General features: G+C 42.3%; 1 protein-coding gene across 2 annotated transcripts in view; it reads right to left on the bottom strand.

The window, feature by feature from the left end:
* Window positions 1–2,649: 2,649 nt before the first annotated feature.
* The window catches only part of LOC114628474 (thymosin beta-10-like), a 28,215-nt gene continuing 4,027 nt past the window's right edge, over window positions 2,650–26,837 (bottom strand). The window contains exons 1-2 of one of the 2 annotated variants that reach the window (XM_028776366.1): window positions 11,096–11,196; window positions 2,650–2,935 (exon numbers count right to left, since the gene is read on the bottom strand). In XM_028776366.1, coding sequence (XP_028632199.1) covers window positions 2,740–2,935; window positions 11,096–11,178 — 279 coding nt within the window. In that variant the 5' untranslated portion in view covers window positions 11,179–11,196 and the 3' untranslated portion in view covers window positions 2,650–2,739. Of the gene's footprint in view, window positions 2,936–11,095; window positions 11,197–26,837 lie in introns of those variants that run through there. The other variant, XM_028776368.1, reaches the window with a different exon arrangement.

The following is a 26,837-nucleotide window of genomic DNA, read 5'->3' as shown; positions in this document are numbered from 1 at the left end:
CGCCTCAGCCCACACAGCCTCGGCCCGCGGCGCGCACGGACGCCGACGCCGACTCGCGGCGCGCCCGAGCTCCTCGGGCCCGTGCGCGCGCCCCCGCCCGCCCGGTGACGCGCCCCGCTCACCGCGCGCTCGCGAGGGCGTACCCTCTGGCCCGCGCACGCGCGTTAGGTCCGCCGGGCTGGCGGCGGGGCGGCTCGCTGGCGCCTGCGGCGGGAGGTGTGGTGGAGGTTTGAGCGCTTCCATCCGCTGCGAGGGTTTCGCGTTGACCTCTGCGAGCCCGAGCCGAGTTGCTCCACGGCGTCGTTGGCGAGGTCTCCTTCGGCGCGACCCTGTTGATTGCGCTGGCGGATGTTGCCTCATTCTGCACTGGGGGAAGCGGGGAAAGCCGGCTATGCTTCTTAAAGCTTGAAAGTGGACTGTTTCCGCTTGAGAACCCGTACAAGAGTCCAGTGAGAGGGAGAGCCGGGAGCCTGGGCTTTGAGCCATAGTTCAGTGACTTTAAATAGAGCATCCGATTCCCCAGTGCGATGTTCCCCATAGTCCTTACTGGAAGGTTGTGGGATAGATCAAAAGAGACAATATATGGAAACCCTTTGCCCAGGGCCTGTACCAGCAAGTGCTTAATGTTTAAAAGGTAGGTGTGGTGAAGCCCTGGGGAAGCTGCCAAAGGAAGATCACGAGTTCGAGAACAGCCTGAGCTAAGGAGAGAAGCCCTGTCTCAAAAAAATAAAAAGGAAATTGTTTAAGGTCTCTTCTGGATAACCTCTGGGTCACCTCCACAGCCAGAAAACTGGTGCCGCCCTTCCTGAGTCTCACCTGAGCTAATCCAGCCGGGGATTCCAGATTTGCTGGGGCCATATGGGTGTTGCCTGGAGTCTGTCAAATGCTTTCCCTTCCCCTCCTCCACTCGACAGAACCCCTTTGGGGCAGAGGCGGGGTCCCCCACCAAGGTGTCCAAGTCCTGGGCCACATTCCAGGGTAGGAGTAGAAAGCAGACCAGGAAATGAGTGAAAGGATCACAAGAAAAGCTTTTAAATATAAAACAGTAGACATGATAAAAGATGAAGCCTATGAAGAGGAAGGGACAATGGTAAGCACTTAAATTTGAAGCTACAGATAGTGTGAGAGTTAAGAGCATTTGCTCTTAACCTTTTTTTTTTTTTTTTTTGCTCCGACCCCAAAATGTAGCAGTTTTCCAGTAAAAGGCTCAAGATTGTTTTAAGATCCTTCTGATCGTTTCAAGATAATTTTATGTGTAGTTTTTATACATTGAACTGCATACATTTTAAAAATACATTTTCATGTATTTAAAGTTACACCATGAAAATAACCTAGTCAGTTTTACTATTATTCATGGAGAAAATGAAGGAATGTGTAAAGAATAAAATTAAAAAGCACTATAATTCCACCAGCCAAACATAACCACTGGTAAGATTTTCTCATATTTTCAAACAGGATGTTTTTTTTCGTGGATTAAGTTTATATTTTTGCATACATTAGGTTACACTCTGTATAAAGATTTATGTCTAGCACTTGTAGGGTTCTAGTGTAATCTGTATTGTTCTGTTCCATAATGACATATTTGGATTGTTTACAATATTTCTGCCACACTGACAGATACCTTTGTGTAAGAAGCCTTTCCCACAGTCCCCCGTATTTGATTATTTCCTCAGGATCAATCAACCAAAGCAGACTTAGGTGAAAGAAAGGGCTCTTGTTTTGTTATTTTTCATTTGAGGATAGGAGAGGCTTTCCCAAACATATTAAATTTTAAGAAACAAAAGTTAGACGTGACGGTTTATACCTGCAATCCCAGCATTCCCGCAGCTGAGGCAGGAGGTTTACAATGAGTTCCAGACTATCTACCACATAGGAGTACTGTCTCCACTACACCATCTCCCTAGCCCAGCCTTAGCTTTTTAACAGGAATGAACCCGAGTGAGCAAGAATTCAAACGGTGAGAAGCGTAGGCTGGGCTAGGGAGATGGTGTAGTGGAGACAGTACTCCTATGTTTGAGGACCTGAGTTCGATCCCAAGTAGCCATGTTAAAAAACAAAAACAAACAAACAAACAAAAAAAAAAAAAACGAGGAAGAGGACCTTTATAACCTCTGTGCTGGGGGGAGGGGGAGGGGAGGACAGACAGATTCCAGGGGCTCTCTGGCCAGCCAGCCTAGCCTAGACCTCAAACGCAAGATTCAGTGAAATAATCTATCTCAAAAAACTAAGGCAGGGAGTAGGATAGGAAGGCATCTGACATTGGCCTCTGCCTCCAGGTGCACACACGCACACACATGTGCACACACGTGTATACGCACACAGCTAAGACTATAATGGTAGATATATTCAATATATTCCTGACATAGACTGGGACTACGGCTTCATGAATATGTACCTATTTCTAAACTCTTCCTTAGCTACGAGCAGATTTATGTGTTAAGCATACTTCAATAAACTGTTTTCTTTTCTTTTTTGCCACGAAGTGTGTCTTATTTTCATCAATCATACAAATAATTTTCCATAATATCCCAGGGCAAACCGGTGAAATTTGGCAGTCCGATTAGTGGGGGAGGGGGGTCCCCTTCAGAGACCCGCGGGCCAGTGGCATCGGCACCGTGTGCCCGTGTTCACAGTGCAGCTTGTGGCTCGCGTCCATTTTGCAGGTGGCTCTTCCTCCACATCACGAGGGGGTCTTGGAGATGATGAGGTGGAGTGGGATGGGAAAATCTTCCTAGGCTTTTAGGAGATTTCACTCCTCTTTTCCTGTTCAGTGGTCTCTTTGGTCCGCAGGGTGTTCTTCTCCTGCATCTCGGTTTTCTTCAGCTTGGCCTTATCGAAGCTGGTGATTTCCGCCATGTCCGGCTTGTCTGCCATTTTCTTACAACTCATGAATTCTCGTTCCAAGCTCGCTCTCCAGGTGCTCCCACTCGCGTTGCTGCAGCAAGAGACCAATAAACTGTTTTCTAAAAAAAAGTAAATATAAATACACAAAACACAGGCAGTATAATAGAGAAGATGACCAAAGGACAAGGAGGAAGCTCAAAGCCCAGGGAGGTGAATAAATCTCATCCGTGGCTCCTCTAATAAAGGTGTCTGTTGCTCTGTGTTTAAAAAGTAAAAACTGAGCAAAAGGAAAATTCAGAAATCTTAACAACTATAAATATTCTCATATTTTTTCCATATATTATGGGAAAAAATAAGTGGACCTCTAGAGAAAATATTTTAAAAGTAAAGTAATAGGCATGGCCAAAAGATACTGAGCCTGTGACTATGAAGTGACTTGAAGCAAAGATAATAAAAAAAAAACTCTAAAATTTGGGAGAGATGGCTCGGCAGTTAAGAGCATTTGCTTTTTTGGAGAAGACCAGGTTCAGTTGCCAGCACCCACCTGGTAACTCACAATGTTCCATAACTCCAGTTACAGGAGATTCACACCTCCTCTGACTCCATCAACCAAAAGCATGCACAAGGTATGTGGTACATGCAGTCAGAACACTCATCACATAAAAATAAAATAAACCTATTTTTAAGAAGTTCTAAAAAAAGAAGAAGAAGCTCTAAAATGTCATTGCAAAGCCAAAAGTAATAAAACACACTTATAATCAGACTCAGGACACTAAAGTTAAACACACTTATAACTAGACTCAGGAGGTTGAGGCAGGATGACTAAGAATCCAAGAGCAGCCAGGGTTACATAGTAGAGCCCTGACACCACCACCACCTAAAAATAGCCACCTGAATCATGGTTGTACAGCTGAATACATTTACTACAACACCGTTGGACTTCACAGAAGGGGAATTTTACGGTACATAACTTATACTCCCTACAGATATCTTTAACAAGGCATGTTTTCAATGCATGTATACTAACTATATTTTTTTAATTTTAAAAAATGGCATCATCTTGTACTGATACAATATAATATGTTTATATTATTTATAATTAGTGTTTGGATTTCCTGAATTTTAATGTTATTTATGTGTGTGAATGAGTGTATGCCACATATGTGTGAATGCCCACAGAGACCAGAACCCAGGTCCTCTGGAAGAGCCACACGTACTCTTAACCGCAGAGCCATCTCTCCAGCCCCTTTCCTGAAGTTTTAGAACTTTAAAAGTAAATTTTAGCCAGTGACATGTATTCATCCAATATACAATTTGGGGCCTTATTTACCCCAAAAGCCAATTTCACCAAAAAACTAATGTAGTCCAACCCTCACAATTTACCTAGTAACTCCCTCTGATGATAAGGCTATTGTTAAAATTAGACATTTAGGGGAGGAAAAAAATGTAGCAATAAAATGACTCGTAATAACATTCTGGATACTCACAGATCAGTGCCTGCTCAGACAGCATCAGAGAAACTTGCTTCCTTCGGCAGCAGGTGGGTCAAATACAAAGACCCACCCCAGACATTATGCAGGGAGAGAACTTGAAACAGCCCTAAATATGGTATTTCCATCAAATGCCTCTCCTTGGGGCTTAGGGAACCCAAGGGAAAAGGAGTCAGAAAGAATGTAAGATCCAAAGAGGATGAAGAACACCAAGGAATCAAGGCTGCTATGCCATTACAGAGTCAACAGTGATAAAACACACTTATAATCTTAGACTCAGGAGGTTGAGGCAGGATGACTAAGAATCCAAGATCAGCCAGGATTACATAATGGAACCCTGACACCACCACCACCCAAAAACACCTTCAAAACATAACAGAGCCAGCACACATATGAACTCAGAGACCGTGCACAGAGCCTCCATGTCTCTGCACCAGTTGGGGTTCTAGAGCTGAAAGGAGAAGTGGACCTATGCCCCCAACTATACCCCAAAACCTATCTCCAACTGATCCACTAGCAAATGAAAATTCAGCTTCCTCCAAGGGAGTCTCAGAGGAGGAACAAACTACTCTTAGGGGTAGGCCGCATGCCCAGAAATAGATGACCAATAGAAAATTAAACCAACGGTTCCTTTAGAGTTCCCTGACTCAAATGTTTGTCACCCTGTGTAACCACTCAAGCTGCCCCACGTTTGGGGGTCACTTTGTAACCGCCCGTTCTGCTGCTCCAGCCCACAGGTCAGGGTCTAGCAAGCGAGAGAGAGTGGGGACAGAGAGACGCGAAGAATAGAAACAAGACAGAGGGGCTGATCAAGTCTCTTTTATTGAAAGGAAATCCTGGGTATTTATACCCTTTACCACGTGCCTTGCCCTCGTGGACAAGCCCAGCTGAAGGCACTACGTCATGTGCCTTGAAGAGTGGATATCACGTGCACCTAGCTAGCAGTGAGGAGACCACATGTGCCTAGCTGCTGGTGGCAATAAACAGCAAAACAAGATGTTTATCAGAGTGTGCTCAGCTGTTGCGGGCTGTTGAAAACAAGTCTCTTGTCAGGGTATATGGCTCCAGATGGCTGTAAAGATGATAGCCGCTTTCGGCTAAGAGTCAGCTCCCAAGAACCTTGGGGCTCTTTGTGTTTTAGTTTTGAGGTAATGTTTTCTTATTATTTTTATTCTGTTTTATTTATATTTTTCTTTTCTCTTTTTACCCTACAGGTCCTCTCTGTATATATGATGGCTTCTAGTTTAGCATTTTTTATGGGACTACATTTTTTAGGTATACAAATGAGTGGGCCTCTGTTTCTTGTGTCTTCTCCTGGGCTCTTTCCTTCTGTTTGTTTGTCTTGTCCATGCCCCATGTGTTAGTTTTCATTTATCATTATATTTTATTTTATCTTATTGTTATCCCATATAAACCTGTTTGTTTTCTAATGACAGACAGAAAGGGGTGGATCCATATGGGAGGGGAGTGGGGAGGATCTGGGAGGATTAGAGGGCAGAAAAACTGTAATCAGGATCTATTATGTAAGAAAAAAATCACTTTCCAATAAAAAGAAAAATAAAAGAAGTTTAAATAGACACTTAGCATATAGTAAGTGCTCACTAAATAGCAGGCCCTAAGTAGTTTGTATACATCGTCTTTCAATGCTGTCATTAATCGATCTCTCTAACTGTTTTCAGTGGCTGGCTAGAGTCCCATATCTACTTAGGTCATAATTTATTGAACACCTCCTTATTTGTGGCATTCAGGTCGCTTCCAGTGTTTGTCATCATAAACACTCCTACAGTAGTAGGCAGATACAAGCATCTCTGTGTGCTCTTCTGATTGTTTTCCCTTAAGATACAATCCAAAAAGTAGAACTGGTAAGACGAAAACTGCACTGAAATGATTTGCCTATGCTACCACACCAGCGTGAAAAGTAGGGCTTACTCCAGTTTACACCTCCGTGAAACACGCATGAGTGTACCGCTTACACTACACTCTCAACAGGACACCCAGATCCAGGAATACTTGCTTTAATCTTTGCCAGCTCCAAAATCCCCTCTGATTTAATGTACAGCTCTGGGATCATTGGTGCGATTGTGCCTTTTCAATGGGTTTTAGCCACATTTATTTCCTATTTTATAGGTTATCTCAGATCCGTGATGGCTACCAAATGATTTTGTTGGCATCCTACTGATGAGATGATCAAGTCTGACCTACTTTAGAGACATGTTCATAGAGCCAACTGACAGTTTAGACATTTCCACCTTGAAGTTAGGGGCCACAGGAATTATTTGATGACGCTGGGTGAGATACCGTTCAGGTTGGTCCAGATTTTCTGTTAATAAACTATTCTATCTACATGTTTGTGTTATTTATAATCAAAGTTTGACTTTCCTGAATTTTTGGAACTTAAGTAAAATTTAACCAGTCCTCATGTATTTACTTACTATATAATTTTTGGCTCCATTTTAACCTCACTGAGGAGACTAGTAATTTACCTGGAAACTCTGATAATAAGGATGTCATTAAAAATAGACACGGGGCTGGAGAGATGGCTCAGCGGTCAAGAGCATTGACTGCTTTTCCAGAGGTCCTGAGTTCAATTCCCAGCAACCACATGGTGGCTCACAACCATCTGTAATGCCCTCTTCTGGTATGTCTGAAGACAGTTGCAGTGTACTCATATTAAATAAATAAATAAATATAAAAATAGACACTTAGCATACACTGAGTGCTTCCTACACAGCTGGCCCTTGCTAAGTGGTTTGTATATGTCACCTCGTTTTAACCCCATACCAAAGCTGATAGGCAGTTACTATAATAATCTCTGTGTTAAAGGCAGAGAAACTGAAACAGAGCACTCACTTCTCGTTGATAATAATGGCAATTGCATTTGAATGCAGATCGTGAAAAACCTAACAATGTAATATTTAGGAACTCCACAAAGCTACTCGCCCTGGCCTCACCACGCTTTGTAGTAACGTTCTCTGACTACAGCTTGCTTTCCCCTCCCTTTCTTAACTTACAAAAACATGCTCCCTTCAAGACCTCAACTTTGTCAGCTCCCAAGCGTGTAAGCATGCGCGGGTGTATGTGTGATCACTTACATGTCTATGTGCTTATATGCATAGTATGAATATGTAAAGGTATGTGTAGTGCTGTGTGTATGTGTGTATTGTATGAGCATGTGCACATGTGCGATTAGCTGTGTGTGGGTGTTTGCATGGAAACATTGAGCATCAGTGCATACATGTGAGGGTGCGTATATGTTTCTGTGTTTAGAGTAGTTCTTTGAGAGTGAGGACTGGGCCAACACTCTCATCCTTGGACTTCTGAGTCTAGTGCAGTGTCTTTTCTATTGCATAAACTTTTCTTGAATGAATATGTTAAAGAAATACACACACACATACACACACACACACACATGCACACACATTTGTTCCTTTCCACTTCCACAATTCTAATTTAGACAGTAAGTTTACCAACCAGTTTTTTTAAATGCTACTGTGAACATTACAGAGGTAGCAAAGTCCTCTGATGTACTCAGTGGTATAGATACATTTTTCTATCTTCGGGTATTGTATTTCTGGAAAGGAATTTTACAAGTATTTTTTTTAAAAAAAGATACCTGTAGTTATGGCAATTAATCTCCTGAAATAGATGTGTGTGTCATTCAGAGTATTCCAAATGGGAAATTTATCATTTTCTCTGTTTTAAACATGAAAGAGAGGTAAACAATCACCTGCTTTAAGCTTTCTTCTATTTGAAAAAAAAAATAAAAAGATTCTAAAAATATCCTCAGTTCCAATTCGTCTCTCTGCGTCACAGGGAATTGTTACACACCCACTCGCTTCTCATCCCTAGTCACTTGTGCTGAAGTGAATCATGAACGTGTGGCAGTGTGACGGGAAAGAGTTACACATTAAAGCCTTGGGAAAATAGGAAATGAAAGTAATATGGCTTATAATAAGCAATAATTGGCTTATAAGTAACATTCAAATTCTGTTTAAAAACCTAGACCCATCCCTTCCAGAACACCTTCTGAATGCTGAGTACCTGGAGGCTTGTGATGGTTTGTATATGCTTGGCCCAGGGAGTGGCACTATTTGAAGGTGTGGCCTTGTTGAAGTAGGTGTGGCCTTGTTGGAGTAGGTGTGTCACTGTGGGCATGAGCTTTAAGACCCTACTCTTAGCTGCCTGAAAGTCAGTCTTCTACTAGCTGCCTTCAGATGAAGATGTAGAACGATCAGCTCCTCCTGCCTGGATGCTGCCATGCTCCTGCCTTGATGATAATGGACTGAACCTTTGAACCTGTAAGTCAGCCCCAGTTAAATGTTGTCCTTTATAAGACTTGTCTTGGTCATGATGTCTGTTCCCAGCAGTAAAACCCTAACTAAGACACTGCTCAATACTGAATTTTCTTTATTCTAACATTGGCCAAATGAGAGTAACCCAGGAGTAGAAGCCACTAGCAACCAGCCCTCTAGGGCTGCTAAAAGTTCCTATGAAGCTGGGTGTGTAGCTCAGTGGTAGAGCATTTGCTAACATGGTAAGGCTCAGGATCAAACCAGCCAACATCGACAAAAGGAGAAAGATGAGGAAGGAAGAGGAAGGAGTTTGTGTTAGTTGTTTTGTTTTTAAGATCTATGTTACTTTATTTTAGATGTGTGTTTGTTTTAGCTGCATGTATATGTGTTCACCACATGTGTGCTTGACCTGGTCTCTGTAGAGGTCAGAAGAGAGCATCTGATTCCCTAGAACAGGACTTATGGATGGTTGTGAGCCACCATGGGAGTTCTGAGAACTGAACCTGGGTCTTTTGCAAGAACAAATGCTCTTTACCTCTGAGCCGTCTCTCCAGCCCCTGCCTTGCTTTTGTATGGACTATATTTGTTCTGCGTTCTGTGTTAGATGTGACAGTTCAATCATCCTCTCACAATTATTTGTCCTCAAAGTCGTACAAAGGTCAAGAGGAGAGAATACACATGGGAAGAGTTGTGGGGAAAGCTTGGGATGAAAGTGACCAAAATACACTGTATGAAACTCTGGAAGAATTAATTTTAAAAATTATTTTGGAGTCAGGGCCTTACAATGTAGCCCTGGCTAGCCTGGAACTCACCGTATAGACCAGACAGGCTGCAAACTCACAGAGCTTCTCCTGCCTCTACCTCCCAAGTGCTGGAACTAAAAGAATACATAAAAACAAACAAAATATAACAGCATGCACAACCATGCTTGCCTAATAAAAAATAGTTTTAAAGTACTTGTCCTGTTGCTAAGCTGCTCTGAGTCACCAGACAAGGCCACACCCTCCTCTCTTAGGGCTTGCATGCATTGCACCTTTAGCACACATGGCTTCCAGCAACAGAAGCGGCTCAGATTGACAGGACAAGATCACTGCTCAGGTCAGATCTTTTGTAGCATCACAACATTAAATGACTACATGATCTCCAAGGGTTTTTGTGGGAATACAATTCTATTTCCATTCTGCCCCGATGTTTGATTATTTTCAGCGTTAGTAAGATGTCTGTGTTCATTTTTCTGACATGATTATGATAGGACAGTGAATAAGTTCAGTGGTAAGTTTCAGAAACAAGGACAGTTGGTAAAACTCACAAAAAATCCCATCTTTCCACCGGAAAGTATTTTGGGGGTAACCCTTAAGTAATTTACATAGTGAGATGGGCAAATTTTTTTGAGATGGGAAACTTACATAGTGAGATTGGACCTTGAGGGAAGAGGGGGATATCTTTAAAGTAGGATATCCAAAAGAGATATTCAAGTTTCTACATGTTGCCATAACAGTTTCCTCCTAGAGTCAATCAGTCCATCCTTCAGGGATGCTCCTTAAGCCAGAAGGTAAACAACTCAAAATAGCTTCAGGAAGTCCCTGAAACTAACCAGATTCACTAGGCCTCACCCTGTCTTCTACTGCAAACAATAAAAGCTGAGAGTCCCTCCTCAGAGGCAGTGAAGCTACAGCTGCCTAGAAGAGGTTTAGACCAACCCACAGGCCATGCAGTGTTCCAGGTTCCCATCTTTGTGACCTGTCATCCATGCTGGGGTGGACTTTGATGATGCAGCTGTCTATGAATCATTTCCACTCCTGTAAGGAGCCCCTCACCCATATTCCTGAAAGTAACCCCAATAAAGGTCGTTGGTTCACTAAGTTAGACTTGGTGGTGTCTGTGGAGAGTAGATTTGTATTGTCTCCCTAGGGAAAGTTTTGTCACACAAAACCATTGTTGAGCAAGAGCTTCCTAAATCTTTCCTGGTACAGTACACTCTTCCCCTTTCCTGTTCTAGTTGCCTAGGACCCAGGACTTCCTGTACAGTTCTGATTCGCAAAGCCGCTACAGCAGTTACAAACCACAGTTTGAGCCTTGATTATTGGCACACTAGATTATTGGCACAGTCACAAGACAGTGCCTCTGTGTCTGGCAAATCACAATCTTTTCTATCTCCATGGTACATATTTCTATGTTACTACATGAAGCACTTAACCAAGATGGCTTCCCGTCAGAGGCAAATGCATTGTATATCGACACCAACTTCATACAATGGGCATCACTAACTATAACAAGTCACATGACTTGTGATTAAAGATCTGGTTGACTTAAAAAACTATATTTTTCCAAGTTGACTATTTCCAAATCGTCATTTATTCATTCACTCAACAGGTAATCATCAGTTTTTCATGGTGTGCCAGACAGGGTCCCAGGAGTCACTCAAAATCAAAATAAACCAAAAAGATCCTACATTCACTTGAAACTTACGTCTCAGTGATTGCATGGGATTTTACGGACTCTCCTCTAGGTGGGGGAATGGTTTCCAATGCTTTCATCATCCCTTTGAACATCTGGTAACTTCTGGAGCCGGATTTGGTTGTCACCGCTAGGAGACAAGGAGCTCACGGCATCTGCTGGATACAGGACAGGGATGTTACTAACCCGCCCGCCCCACAAGCACAGAATAAACAGCTCCATAGACTTCCCTGTGGTAGTGTTTGAAGATGGTGATCACCCCTGAGGGAGCAGTGACTGCGAGAAGGCCTAAGAAGGCTCCTGGGTGCCAACTGAACACATGAGTTTAGTATGTAAAAACTCACAGACCCTACATTTGTGTTTTCTATGTATTTTAGTGTATAGTCCCCACATTCTTTGAAAGTCCTCCCAGAAAACAGTAGGGTCTATGTGCCTTCCTCTTGCAGCTTACATCTATGACTGTTTAAGCAATAAGGTGCAGCAGACACAATGTTGCATGGCTTTCAAGAGCCAGGACTTAGAAAGTTAGAAGTTCTGAACCAGTAAAAAGGACTCCGAGGAGAAAGGCGCTTGCTGCCAAGCCTAACAACCTGAGTTCCCACACAGTGGAAGAAGAGAACCAGCTCCCACCAATTATCTTCTGATTCCCACATGCATGCTAAGACACATGTGAATGAACACGTATGCATTCACATACAGTAAATAGATGTTAAAAGAAAAACGAGCAGTTCCCACTCCTGGTACTTAAGTGGGACACTCACTTTTGGAACCCACCACCATACCTGGTGAACCCCAAACAGCCCTTAGAGAAATCCACATGGAGGCCTGTGCCCTGGGTCATGACAGAACTCCCACAGACAGCTCCCATCACTTTGCCAGCCAGGTGAATGAGCAATTCTGAAGTGGATCTTCCGGCTGTTAGATGAACTTCCCTTCCCAACCCTCTGTGCAGAAAAGACACACTCCCTGCTGAGCCCTACCCAAATTACAGGTTGAAGAACTACACAGAATGCTGCTGCTGAGTAAAGCCACTAACTAGAGCTTCAGGAAGTTGGGTAGGCAACATTCTGCAACCGGAAGCATGTTAAGTCAAAAACATTTTTCATTGTTTCTTTTTTTTTATTGTTGTTGTTTATTATTATTCTTTTATTTAGCTGGCCTCGAACTCGTGATCCCCCTGCCTCTGCCTCCTTCAGCAAATCCTACCAGTGTGTGCCACCTCAACCAACATTAAAAATAATTTTTTAAAGGTGTTGGAGAGATGACTCAGCAGTTAAAAGCACTTGCTGCTCTTCTAGAAGACCTGAGTTCAATTCCCATAACCCACACCAATGGCTCACAACTCCCTAAATATACACTAATGTAAAGCTCTGTGTCTTCCTGGGTTAAATCCTCAGGTGTGGGGTGGTGGGCAAAGAACACATATTTGTGCAGGTTTTGTTTTGTTTTGTTTAAGTTATACCCCTACTCAGGGAAAATTTAAAACTTCCACTTATTTTTATGGATAAATAGATGTTGCCCTTCTTCTCAAGACATATAACATTAGATTACCTTTACAAATAATCACAGATTCCTTTAACATATGACTGCTGTTTATTTAGAATTACTTATCATATTTTTCTTCCTTAAGACCTCAGCAAAAAGAAGCTGAGGAGACGGCTCAGTTAGTAAAGTTCTTCCATAAAGCACACACACACACACACACACACACACACAGAGAGAGAGAGAGAGAGAGAGAGAGAGAGAGAGAGAGAAAACAAGAAGAAAATATACGAATAAGGTACAGTATCAGAGTGATTATTTTAGGCTGTCTATTCTTGTTATTATCCAGAACCAGGCTTTAATTTTCCAAACAAAGCCCAATTTCTAGCCCCTTATACACCCACAATTCACTTTTTTTTCTCCTCAAACATATCCATCCTCCACACCTATGAGTATTTGGGCTGCACAAATTGGAACAATGAGCTATAAAGAGAAAACACGAAGTTGGGGGGAGGTAGAGATGGGGATTAGATCTGGGAGGAATTAGGGGAAAGGGTGGGAGGTGAATACGACCAGCAGGCATTATATGAACTATGGAATTCTCAAAAAAAATATTATATTTAAAAGGCATGTTCGTTGAGCATGACAGGATTCAGGGATGGAAATCACAGGCTCCAAGCATAACTTTGTGAAGGGTAAGGCACGCATCCATCTCAGGGTGCCAAGTTATCGTCCCTCTTCAGCCTCTCAGACCCTCTTGCTAAAACCTGCCTTCAAAATGTCCTTCCCCGTTGAGTTTTAATGTTTGTTTTGTTTGCGAGACGGTCTCGTGTAACACAGATTGACCTCAAACTTGCTGTGTGGCCACGGATTACACAGAGCTCCTGCTCCTCCTCATTCACCTCCAGAGAGCTGAGATTACAGATGAACGGCGCGCCCCTCTCGCTCAGTCTTCTCTCCTCCCGTCTTCCTGGTGCCTGGGACACCTGACCTCCCCCAGGTCTGACCCGCAGCAGTGACCCGGACCTGATAAGTGGACCAGGCTATTTTTCTCTTTGAACCTTTGTGTCCAAAGTACGCTGATTCTAATCTCCCCCACCAACGAGCTGTGGTAGGAATTCTGGTTTCTATATTTCTCTTCAGCTTGTGGAATAAACATTTGTTTGGTTCTGTGTGCCTTGCAAAACCACACCATGCAGGGGATCCAAGTGCGACTGAAATTCATTTGTCTGTCAGGCTGAATGGCAGGGGTCCTGCGACAACCCAATCCCCCTTTTGCTGGCTTTAACAGAAACACCCAGAATATCTCATTTCTGTTGTATCTGCTCACTAGGTGTTGTCCTGTTCCATGACTTTTCAGGCTGTCCTTAAATGTGGCCAGTGTGACTGAGTAATTCGTAAGTTTCTTCTCTGTCCTCCAGTTTTGTCTGTTCTGACTGGCTTTTTCTTCTGAGCCTGGTGCCTATTCCTCCCATTCAAAGGCAACCACGCCCCGCCTGCGGTGGTAGAAGGCGCAGTTCATTCTGCCCCAGCTGGACATTAGAGCCCTTTACTAGCAGTTGGGCATGCCCAAACACCAAACTGAATTTAAATCCTATTGCTCTGTAGTACAACTTGAAAACCAGCCTTTTAAAAAGTCTATGGATGCTTTTTGTTGTTGGTTTTGTTTTGTTTTGTTTTGTTTTTAAAGAAAGGCAGGTTAGCCTAGGAACTCACTATGTATGGAAGTATGAGACTGAATTCCTGATCCCTCTGCCTCCACCTCTTAAGTGCTGTGTCACACTCGATTGCTTTGTTGTTGTTGTTGTTGAGACAGAGTCTATGTAGCTCTGATTGCTCTGGTCTCCGAGTTCAAGGCCAGCCTGGTCTACAGAGATATCCAAGACAGCCAGGGCTACATAGTGAGACCCTGTCTTGAAAAACAAAACAAAACAAACAAAAAAGAAAAAAGAGAGGGAGAGAGAAAGAGAGAGAAAGAGAAAGAGAAAGAGAGAGAGAGAGAGAGAGAGAGAGAGAGAGAGAGAGAGAGAGAGAGAGAGATTTTTTAAAACCTTATGGTATGCTCATAAAAAGGAGCCCTCCTTGGCAATACAAAAGAATGCGCTATAGGCACCCACAATAGTGTAGATGAACCTCAGAAGAATTACTGTGCATGAAAAAAGGCAGACCCTCCTCCCCAAAAGAACCCAGCCTATTCATACAGGAAATGGAAATTAAAATACAAAGTACAGTGAGAAAAAGCAGAGACTGGTTTTGACTAGAGAGGATGGGAAAGCAGAGGCTTTCCAGAGGAGCGTGGGAACCTTGGGGTGACAGTCATGTTCGGTGATTGCAGTGATAGATTCACAGAGGTCAAGACATCCAATGATACATCTCAGATCCAACTTCTGTGTCAATTATACCTGGACAGAACTGAAAAGTACTTTCTAACAGTGTCTCCTCAGCCAATAGATGCAATCATTGTAATCTTGTATCTGGTTGACAGGCAGCTGACAGGTTTGACCTGAATGGCTTCTACCACCCTGTCGTGGCTATTAACGATCCCTAGTTTTTCTGTTGCTGTTGGAATTTGTTTGCTCTGTTTTGAAACATGTTCTGTCTCTGAAGCTCAGGATGGCCTTTCTTTGATAATACTCCTACCTCAGCTTCCTAAATTCTGGGCGCACAGTTATGGATGCATTACCATATTCTGCTTGGCAATCACTGTTCTTTGAAATGTACAAGTAGAATAGACATCTTTTTCCCCCTTGGTATGAGATAAGTCGCTATGCAAACAGCTTGAAGAGACATTCCCCGTTTCTGAGTCTAACCAACACCAGCAATTCTTCTATCACCCCACAAGGCCTTCCTCCCATTGCGATCCTTCCTGTAATATGAAGCCACGTTATTAGTTCTTATAACTTTTACTGCACTGATATTTCACTGATTTATAGACATTTCTCTTCTGATCAGAAGTCACTGAGTTTTGCAAAATGTAAGCAGTGACCCTCTTCCGAGTCCTCTGCTTCCACTGAGTTCTTCTGCTTTACTCAAGAGATTCTAATCTTGTCGTGTGCATTTCAAATGTTCCCTGGTTCACATAACAACAAGGATTAGGGAATTATTAGGGGATAAAGATTGCTTTGAAATCAAATATTGCTGCCGCCCAGCACCAGAACCAATCCTGCTGAACCAACGGCCACAGAAGTCCTTGTTCCCTTCCTTTGTCTGCCTCTCAGGCTGTGTGATTTGGTTTCCCTAAGGGAGGCTGTGTTCCATTCTGTTTTGATAGTATCCCGATCCTCCAGATCAACTCATTCACAATATGGTATGCTCCTGCAAAGCCACCCGGCTGCGTTATTTCCAAATCACTCACCCTGTTATTGAGCTAGCAAAGCGAACTAGCTCAATCATTAATATAAAAGCACTGTAAGATGGTGTGCGTCCTTGCTTCAGGGAGACAGCAGTTTTTATTAAAGAATGAGGTTTCTGTAAGAAACAATTCAATAGCCCTGTAATTCCCAAGAGCTTGAGGCAAATTAACCAGAGGATTTAAAACCCCTTTATCAAGAATTTTTAATAATGAATGGAAGCAGGATTTAAAAACAGAACACGCACGCACGCGCGCACACACACACACACACACACACACGAGAACAAAACACAGTGAAATTTCTGTTACAGGTGATATTGTTGTCTTTGTTAATAGTCTTTGCACAAATAATGCTCATGAAAGAACCACAGATTGTTCTGTTGTAGGGGTGGTTTTCTATCGATATTGGAGATTGAACACAGGACTATGCTAGGCAAGTACTCTATCTACTACCAAGCTACACTCCTAGCCCAAGGCCAGCAATTAAATGACTTTGGTCAGTACTTTAGTATGAACAGCCAAGGCCAGGTAAAAGCAAGGCCAAATCCCAGAGCTGTCCTGAAAGCTGTAGGAGAATTTGTGATAAATTTAAATGGTCATTAACCTAAGAGGGGGGCTTGTTACAGACATGTGCTCATGTGCCATGCCGGTCCCACTTTACAACTCTTCAAAACTGTGCCAAGTGAGGATTCAGTTTCTAGGCTACATCCATTTCCTTGGATGAGCTCACCCATTGACGGAATGATGCCAGGGTCTATCAAGGATCTCTTAATATGAAACAACTCCCAAGGGCCCTCCCAGACCTGGGAACCTCAGTGGGGTTTGCTGAGGCCTCCCTGGGTTGAGACTATTCCACAGTCCCTGCCCAATCCTGTTTTCCTCCTTCCCCTTCTACAGATATGGAACCCAGTAACGCTAACCAATACCCTGCAGTCCACTCCTCTGACCCAGAGCTGTCTTCCCCAAACCGTTAGTGAGTGGTCAGAATCCTGCTCCCCTGAGACTGTCTCCTTAAGCAAACCGTTACGATCACCTAGATATCTTCCAGAACCATCCCATAAATCTGTATCTCCAGAAACATTTACATATCCTTTTATATTGCCTTGTCCCCTCCTACACACTCCCCCCCATGCCCTCCCATGAGCGTCCTCTCTGCCTACGCCATTATTTTTTATGTAAACAAGAGTTGTATTACTTATCACTGTGATCAAACACCTTATATGAGCTTAGGAAGGAAGGGTTCACTTCACTTGTGATTTGAGGAGAGACAATCTTCGTCAGTTTGGAAGGCAAAGCCACGGGAGGCTTCTTGCCCTAGTCGTGAAGAAAGGGGAAAGGGACAAAGTGAGTTCAATTTGGGTGAATACCACCAGGCAGCATAAATGGGGGAATATTCACCCAAATTGAACTCACTTTGTCCCTTTCTCCTGTCTTCAAGACAGGACCTCAGTCTATGGGATGGCACCCATTCAGGGTAGGGTATCCCCAGCCCCACTGGAAACACCTTCATTGATGCCCTAGGAGTTTCTTAAACCAATCAAGTTGACCCAAATTAACTATCACAAGAACATAATAGATAAATTGCCCTACAATTGCAAAAATAGCCTTTCCTGTTAGTATTACATGCAGATACTCAATGTAGCTCCAAATCACACCACTATACCATAATTCTAGCACACCTTTAACTAGTCTTTCCTACATGAGTATATCAGTATCATTTGGATGTTTTCCTTTCATGAATACTAATTTCAAAGAACTAATCTCAAATACTCCTTGCCTAATTGTAGAGTATTATAAACATAAGACAAATTCATAAGGTAGAATCTAGGATTCTTGGAACAAAAGCTATGGGGGATTTAATTTTTTAAAAATATTGCCACATAATTTCCCCCTGATCCCCAAAGAGCAGTGCAAGTTTAAACTCCAAAGACTGCCAGAGCCAAAGGAGTATGTCTGTCTTTGTAGCCTCATCAGTTTTAGACAACAAACTATTTTCATCTTTGCCTGTAACAGGTAGATAATATTACTTTCAGCCGGGCAGTGGTGGCGCACACCTGTAATCCCAGCACTTGGGAGGCAGACGCAGGTGGATTTCTGAGTTCAAGGCCAACCTGGTCTACAGAGTGAGTTCCAGGACAGCCAGAGCTATACAGAGAAACTCTGTCTCGAAAAAAACAAAAAAAAAAAAGAAAAGAAAATATTACTTTTTAGGGTCCTCATACACCTACGGTGCCTTTGTATGTAAAATGTCTACGTGAAAGAATTTTAAAATCTCCCCCTTATCCTGGACTGAAGCAACTGTCTAGACAGATAGTCATGTCAGAACATGGGGTTTGCCATTCAGAATCCTGTGTCTACCTTAGCCAAATAGCATTGTTCAGCTTTCATGCAGTAGAGCGCCAGGGCCTTATATCGGTTTTCTTCAAGGACAGGTAAATATGCGTGTTTTAGTTCTTTCTTTCTTTTTTTTGGAGGGGGGTGGTTTTTGGGTTTCTTGGGTTTTTTGGGGTTGTTTTGTTTTGTTTTTGAGACACTGTCCCATTATGTAGAACAGGCTGACCTTAAACTCACAGAAATCTGTCTACCTCAGCCTCCCAAGTAGCTGGGGCTTCAGGTACATGCCACCATACCTGACTACCTTGTCTTCCACATTGTTGACTCAAGTAACTTTCACATAAAAAAGGAAATGTCACTGTTTCTCCAAAAAGAGGTCCGGTTGTCTGAGTCACAGTGGGAAACCTCAGCTTCCAAAGCTGTCACACCTTGGGCTTCACCTACTTTTCTAGACTTCATTCTCAACCTCAACCTTTGATCGTCTTATGTACTGCACTGGTTGTTTGCTGCCTGCACACGAGATTATTTATTCTTACGATGGGCTCTTTGCCATTGGTACAACAGTACTTCCAGAGCTGGCAGAGTTTCTGACACCTACAGACACTCAGCAGATAGCTGCCGAATCCACAAAGGGGTCAGTAAAGAAGCCCACTACTTCAATTAAACCTCCTGAACAGTTTCCTCAGAAACGGCTCAAATACCCTCCCTGCCCTATGCTACCAAGATTTCCTGGACAGACCTTTGACACTGTCACCTTCATGTGACTCTTAATTCTATCTTTAACACCAAAGTCACGCCACATGTTTCCTATTAAGGCAGTGCTGCTCGTCCCGGCTGGAAGCCTTCTCAACTAAACTCACATGGCGTGTGAGAAGCCTGTACAATCGTCAACTCTAGCTGCACAGACTTCTGTGTCCTTAGCTATGTCTTATTTCCTGCTGTGAAGAGCAGTAGCCATATCTTAAGGTCTTTTATCTTTTTACTACTTAATCCAGTCCCATATCCAGCGTGTAGTCAATAAGCATTTTGAGACCTAGGTCAACAAGTCAATGAGTTACTGTTTGCTTCTTTGATATCTTAGCCATTGTCTACAGAAAAAAAGGTGTGTGGGGGGGGTTCATACAATGGGAAAGGGAGGTGAGGTGTTAGTTTTAGAAAGTATCAAACATTGGATTCCCAGCACCGTGGGACAGGGGTTTCGGGGGGATACTTGCTTCATTGATGAGTGGCCCCTCAATTATATAGTTATCAAGTAACAACCATAAATATTTACAGCAGTCTAAGTTCAGGTTGTAAAGCGAAAATAAAAGAAAGAACTTTTTTTTTTTTTTTGGTTTTTCGAGACAAGGTTTCTCTGTGTAGCCCGGGCTATCCTGGAACTCACTCGGTAGACCACGCTGGCCTCGAACTCAGAAATCCACCTGCCTCTGCCTCCCAAGTGCTGGGATTAAAGGCGTGCGCCACCACCGCCCGGCAGAACTTTTTTTTTTTTACTTTCCACTTTTAATTTAATAAATTAATAAAATGTTTGGAGAAGAGGTCCCCTTTGTAGCCTCTAGAAAGTGACATTGGCACCTCTGGAATACAGTGGAACAAATATCCCCATCACGGATGCTTAAAATATTGATGTTATATTGGTATATGTCCTATTCGTTGGACATCTGGGCTCCTCCTTTTCAGTCACTTCTGGAGTCACTCAGGAGCCTCTGGTCATTTGACCACCTGCCCAGAGCTAGAGAGTCCAAGATGGCGTCTTCACATGTGTGGTAGCTGGAGTTGGTTGTCCATGGGGTTCGTGATATCTATAATATAGATTGCCCTTCTCCACTGAATGAAGCATCTCAGTGTTTTAAGATGCTGAAAACATAAGCTGCAAAGTCGTTTAAATTCTAGGATCCACACGGCACCACTTCTGCCTTGTGAGTCTGAGACTATCACATGAACAACCCAGAGTCCACAGATGGGAAGTTAGACTCTGTTTATTGTCATAGAACAGCCAAGTCACATTGAAGACCAGAGAGATGGCACTCACTGTGGCTGCCACAGGACAGGAAGTTCTATCCATTTCACTAATACTGATCCTCCTGCTAAAGCTTCTACAGCCCAGTGAGTGTGGGCTGACTACGGTATTGAAGGAGATGAAAGTCTTCATCTTCTTACAAAGGGAAGAAAATGCAGAAATATTGTCAAAGCAAAGGAAAGAAAGTAGCAGTCACCATAAAGCATCTGAAAATGACCAGTGTGGGTTAGGTGTGTATATCCAGCCTTTGCTCTGGCATACTGATAACAGTGTGTGTCTGTAAGACTATGTACACATTCTTGCCAGGCACTGGGTTGTACACTTTACATAAATGATCTCACTTACTGTCATAACGCTGTGAGATATATGCATTATTATATTTTCATACTATTTTCAATGTAGAGAAGGGGAAGTTGAAGCTTACAGCCTTCCCTAGCCTGCTTGGTGTTCTGTATAGATGCACATGCCTTCAACAGTTTTAAATGCTCGTTTCTTATGTAATCTTAGATCATGAACGTTTCCTTATTTGATTGCTTCTGAACAGGCAGAATCGATACAGAAAATCAACAATGACTTTACAGTATTTGGGATTCTGGGTCCTGGCTGTGCTTGCTTCTTAGGCCTGTCAGGTGGTTGCGGATTAGAACAAAATAATGACATATGCCCTTCACTGCAAGCTACTGCCTTTGACATTTTAATCTTTTATAAGAGCCTCAAAGCTTGCTTTTGGCAATGCTAGTTGGTGGAGAATATAGCATCTGATCTTTTTTATTTTTATTTTTTTTAATGCTATGCCACATTTCCTAAAAGCTCAGCAGCGTGAGAGCAAAGTTGGAGCGCATCCATCTCCCAGGAGCCAGCGTGGGGGTGACAGGCATCAGTCCACACAAAGACCTGAGGCCTTCTGGGCAGAAGGTGTTTGTGGCTTGTTGCACAACTAACTCTAAGTGTTCTTGATCACTTGGTTTTCAGCAAATGAACAGATCTTTGCAGTGACACGGGTCTCTCAATGTTGTGTATTCTAGGGCAAGAATTGGCAGCCTTGTGCCATGTGGGAGGGAGACCAGGAAGTGGCAGTCTGAAGCGTTTGAGAAGAGAAATTCAGCAAAGTCCTTCTGAGCATGAAACCTTAGACTGATAACACAGAGAGACGGGGAAATGGCGTGTATAGTATGAGAAGCAACATGATGTTCAAAATCACATGATGTGATTTTTTTTTTCATTGCTTTGTAAAGTCGGTGCTCATTTATTCTTGTTTATGACTCACCTCAATTTCTAGCTGTCGGGAATAAAAGATTCAGCAGACTTCCCTGGAAGAGTTTTTAGAGATTTTAAAACCCTTTAATCCACGTATTGAAATCAAGCGCCCTCATCTCCAGCCAGTCACATAATAAAGAAGATAAACTCACGAACAAAGCACTTTACTAATAAAGAAATGACATTCACGGAGGCCTGCTGCTGGGTTCTGCTCAGATCTCACTGTGTTTTCAACTTAGGAAGAAATCCAAAGAACAGGCAGTTAGACTGAGCTGTGCTAGGGATATCCTGTGGCTTTACATTTGGAAGTATGAAACTCTCAGTTCCTAAATTTCTTTCTCATAACAATACTATATGCCAAATCGGCTGGAGGTTAAATGCTATTAAAGTTTAACCAAGCCTGCGGTAGCTTGGTGAATAAGTCATTGTTCCTATGCCAGTTGCAGTAGATTGGAAATAGCAGCCTAGAACCCTGAGGCTGGCAGTTGAGCTCAGTAGAGTTCTAAGATAATACAGTGGATTTTGCCGCTAATGGACAATACAGGGATTGTCAATGTGCATGCCTCAGTGTTCTTACTCCTATTACAATGTGAGAAAAAATTATACTACATGAAGCACTTCTTTAATATTAGTTCTTCCTTTATAATCATCTAACATTTATTTGTTACATACCACACAACAGAAAACAAAGGCACAAGTATCTATGCCCACATACTAACTAACATTTGAATCGAGTAAGGTATTTCTGGTATGGCATTTCACTTAAACTTCATAATGGTCACTGATGGCGATGTGTGCCTTTAATCCTAGAACTCAGGAGGAAGACTCAAGCGAATCTCTGAGTTCAAAGCCAGCCTGGTCTACAAGGCAAGTTTTAGGATAGCCAGGGCTACACACAAAGAAACCCTGTCTCAAAAAAAATTTAAAAATTAAAAGACAAAAAACAACAACAAACTTTCATAATGGTCTAACGAAGTAAGAGAGATGGGTGGCAGTATGTACACCATAGTACATATTGATGAGGGTTTGAATATGCATTCTTTGCCTAAATATAGCTGCTAACAGCATAGAGAAAAAAATCAAATGGCCAATAACCATAAAACAGAAAATAATACTTAAAAACACTTTTAAAGTCAAGAATAAGATTGACTTTCATGCAGTGTAGTACAGAATGACCAAGGGAAAATACAAAGACGACTTGCTCTCACTAAGAATACAGATGATCTACAAATTCAGAGCATTCCACGGACACAATCAATAAGGGTACAACAATTTTTCCAGACATACAATCAATACTCATACACATCACTGGCAAAAACATGTGAGAGCAGAAAGCATTCATTCAGAACCACAGTAACAAGAGATGCAAATGCAATTTCAACCGAAATGCCAACTCAGGTTTTTTTTTTTAGAAGTTACCAAGCACAACATCCAGTTCTGTTGAAGTACAAAGAGTCAGTCAGTGTTGATACCCGATAGTAATGACTACCAAGAGGGGAAACGCATGCAGACAGCAAGACTTGCAGCAAACAAGGCAGGGCGGTGGGACAGGCAACTAACCCAATGCAACAGGTGAGAGAGAACGTAGGGCAGCGATTCTCAACCGGTAGGACACAACCCTCTTGAGGGGTCAAACAACCGTTTCACAGGGGTCACATATCTGATATTCTGCATTACAGATATTTACATTATGGTTCATAGCTAGCAAAATAGCAGGTATGAAGGAGCAACAAAAATAATTTCATGGCTGAGGGTCACTCCAACATTCGGAACTGTATTAAAGGGTTGCAGCTGTAGGAAGGGTGGGAGCCACTGCTGAAAAGAAACCCCAACATGAATCACTGATACTGGCAAAGTTGTTTTACTATCAATAGAAGAGATGAAGTAGTAGCAAGTTTATCTTGGGAAATTGGCTAGTTCGTGGGGCAGTCTTTTTACCCATTCCCATGCTAGTACAGTTGAAGTAAAAACTGTAAAAGGTCTTTAAAACATTCAAAAGATAACACAGGAGAGGACCTTTATGACCTGGAAATAAGAAAGAATTCTTACACAGAAGCTAAGAGCAAAGCTGACCAGTTGAAACTTCTGTTAAACAAAGACAATTAAACAAAGCAGAAACATAGCCAGTATTTGAAGAAAGTATCTACAGTAAATGTAGCTAATAAAAATACTGGTGTCCAAAGAATAAAAATTATTCCCTCAAAACATCAGGATGAGGTTGGGAGTGTAGCTCAGTGGTTAGCAAGCATCGTTGCCTTTGTTTATCTTTCGGGGGTGAGGGTCTCATGTAGCCCAGGCTAATCTTGAATTTACTTATTTACATAGCTGTAGATGGTCTTGAACTCCCATCCCCCTGCCTCCACTTCTCAAGTGCTGGACTTACAGATGTGTACACTATGCCTGGCTCATTATTGTCTTTCTACTGTTGATATTGTAAGAAGAAATAAACATGAAACTAAAACCTAGAATGAAAAACTCTTCCCAAGGCCACAATGAACAATGAACACGAACAAGCTGTGATGGCCAACTGTGTTTCCATAACTGCTGTGACATTCTCTCTCTCTCTCTCTCTCTCTCTCTCTCTCTCTCTCTCTCTCTCTCTCTCATTCTCTCTCTCTCTCTCTCTCTCTCTCTCTCTCTCTCTCTCTCTCTCTCTCTCTAATGTAACCATTTTGTATTGGTTAGGTCACAAATCAAACCATCACACAGCTAGTTTAAGGAGACCATTCAAACACTTGCCCAGTCCCAAACTCTATCCCTCTCAGTGGACATCTGAGCAGGGTGGTCATACTGAAGCAATGGAGTGTCACTTAGGGGTCCCTACTTCTGATACCAATTACATTTTTATTCACTTGACCCATCAGGAAAAAAAAAAAAAGAAAACAGATGACAAAGTTGAAACTAGGAAAAACCAATAGCTTTCTAACCTGTATGACCCATGTGTCCTTTTGCCTACCTCCTCGATCTTCCTTGTAAATCTTATGTTTTACTCACTCTTACAGCTCTTTACATAGATGCAAACATACGTTATAGGCTAGAGTCCACATTTGAAGGAGAACATGAGAGTTTGTTATGAGTTTGCTTAATATTATACTTACTTAATATCATACTTCTCATGTCCATTTATTTTCCTGCAAACATCAAGGTTTTATTTTTATTTATAGCTGAATAATATTCCCTCTGGGGCATGCACTGCAGATTCATTCATCCACTGGTTGAGGAACACTTATGTTCCTCCCGTGTTGGTTCCTGCTCTAGAAAGTGTACGATGTCTTTAGTTATTTAGAAATGAAAATTATAGCTTCACTGAGATGACACCTCACCTTGTCAGAGGCGATCAGCAAGAGATCTGTCATTTTTCTTGCCAATTTCCCGCAAACCTGTGTTGGTTCCATTTCCTTGCTATGACACATGGCGCAATAGCAGCAAAAATGCATGTGTAAATAAAATAGCTCTGGGAGCAGATGTGGAGTTTGGGGAGGTGTGCCCAGGTGTGGAATAGCTGGATTATATGGTAGAACTATTTTTAACTTTTTGAGGAACTTCCAAACTGATTTCCATAATAAAATTATTAAATTAATCCCTCACCAACAATAAATAAGGGTTCCTCTTTCCCAACATTTGTTGCCAGATTTCTTGATGCTAGCCTCTGACAGGGTGAGACACCATCTCAAGGTAGCTTTAATTTTTTTCATTTCCCTGATAACTAAGGACATTGGATACTTTCTAGAGCAGTTAATTGGCTATTTGTGTTCTTTCTGAACATTTTTTTTCTGTTCACTTCAGCAAGATAAAACGGTTTCGAGGTTTTAATCCACAATCTTAGGTGCTGCTGGTTTTGGACCCGATGAGACAAGCCAGCCTGGCCGGGAACACACAGTGGGATGTGGAGCACATGGTGGGACGTAGCTACTTTCCTCATAGCTGAAGGGAAGAAGAGAGAAACTAGGTTCTTGTGTTTTATAGTGAAGCTCCTCCAAGGAAAAACAAAAACTTATGAATCCATGAATGGCTCAGTCCATGCACTAGGTCAGCACCCTGACAAACCTATCATCTTCCAAAATACCCGCTTCTAAACATCACTCTAAGCCTTCAGCACTGCAGCTGTGAGGACACACTTCAGACCAAACCGCAACTTGGGCATCGGCAGATAAAGCACAGAAATCACAAACAAGCATTTGAAAAGCTGCTTCGAAACACTGAGAGTCAACCACATACAAGCTCAAACTCTGGTTTACAGACCACTACACTCACCAAGAAATGTTCAAAGAAGACAAAACCCAATGCTCATAAAGATAAACAGCAAGGGAGATTCCCAAACACTAATCTATAAAATCGTCAGTCACTCTAAGATACAGGCTGCTAATGAGGGATCCAGTGTCTTTGGGCTTTGCTGTTTCCAAAACATGGTTTCCAGGATCTAGGCATCAGGGAAGGATAATAAAAATGGTTTAGCCATTCGTCTAAGCTTACCCTGCAAACAGCACACACCACACTGTTTAAGGCCTTCTGGTGGAACTTGTACCATGATAGCAATGTTACCACAGGGAGGCTGAGAAGCTCAGTCTTTTAGTGTTCCCAGGAAAGGAAAAGGAAATAGGTTTTAGTGAACACAGCACTTTTTCTGCCATACTTGGTAAAATATTAAAATAGCATAAATATGGGTGGAAGATAGGTGCTAATTTTGTTAATCTGCATAGTAGCTTATATGTTCAAATTTCCCATACTATTTTTTTTTTTTTTGAGACAGGATCTCATGCAGCTAAGGGAAATCCTTGAACTGACTCTACAGCAGAGGGTGTCCTTGAACTCCTGATCTTCCAGCCTCCACCCGCCAAGGACTGAAATCACAAACTGGCACCACCACACATGCCTGAATTCCTTACCCTTTCCAAAAGGGAAGGAAATGAAAAGAGATTAAATGCCTTATTTTAATTAAATGCCCTATTTTAGGTTGTGATCTAACTGAGAAAATCAAACTGTCCCTATAAGCTCACTTCCTGGAAGAGTTAAATCCACCACAAAGGGGTTAGATGGTAAAATGATCCTTGTAAGGAAAATGCTTCACTCAAGTGTGTTAATCCTGATAATACACAATTTTGGTTTCCATCATCAAAATCTGGTATATTCTCTCTCTCTCTCTCTCTCTCTCTCTCTCTCTCTATCTATCTATCTATCTTTCTCTCTCTCTCTCTCTCTCTCTCTCACACACACACACATACACACAGAGAGAGAGAGAGAGAGACAGAGAGAGACAGAGACAGAGAGACAGAGAGAGACAGAGAGAGAGAGAGAGACAGAGAGAGAGA

This window comes from Grammomys surdaster, unplaced genomic scaffold (genome assembly GCF_004785775.1).
Source record: "Grammomys surdaster isolate TR1022 unplaced genomic scaffold, NIH_TR_1.0 66, whole genome shotgun sequence".
Lineage (NCBI taxonomy): Eukaryota > Metazoa > Chordata > Mammalia > Rodentia > Muridae > Grammomys > Grammomys surdaster.
The sequence above is the reverse complement of the archived record's forward strand: the minus strand, read 5'-3'. Positions and strand labels throughout refer to the sequence as shown.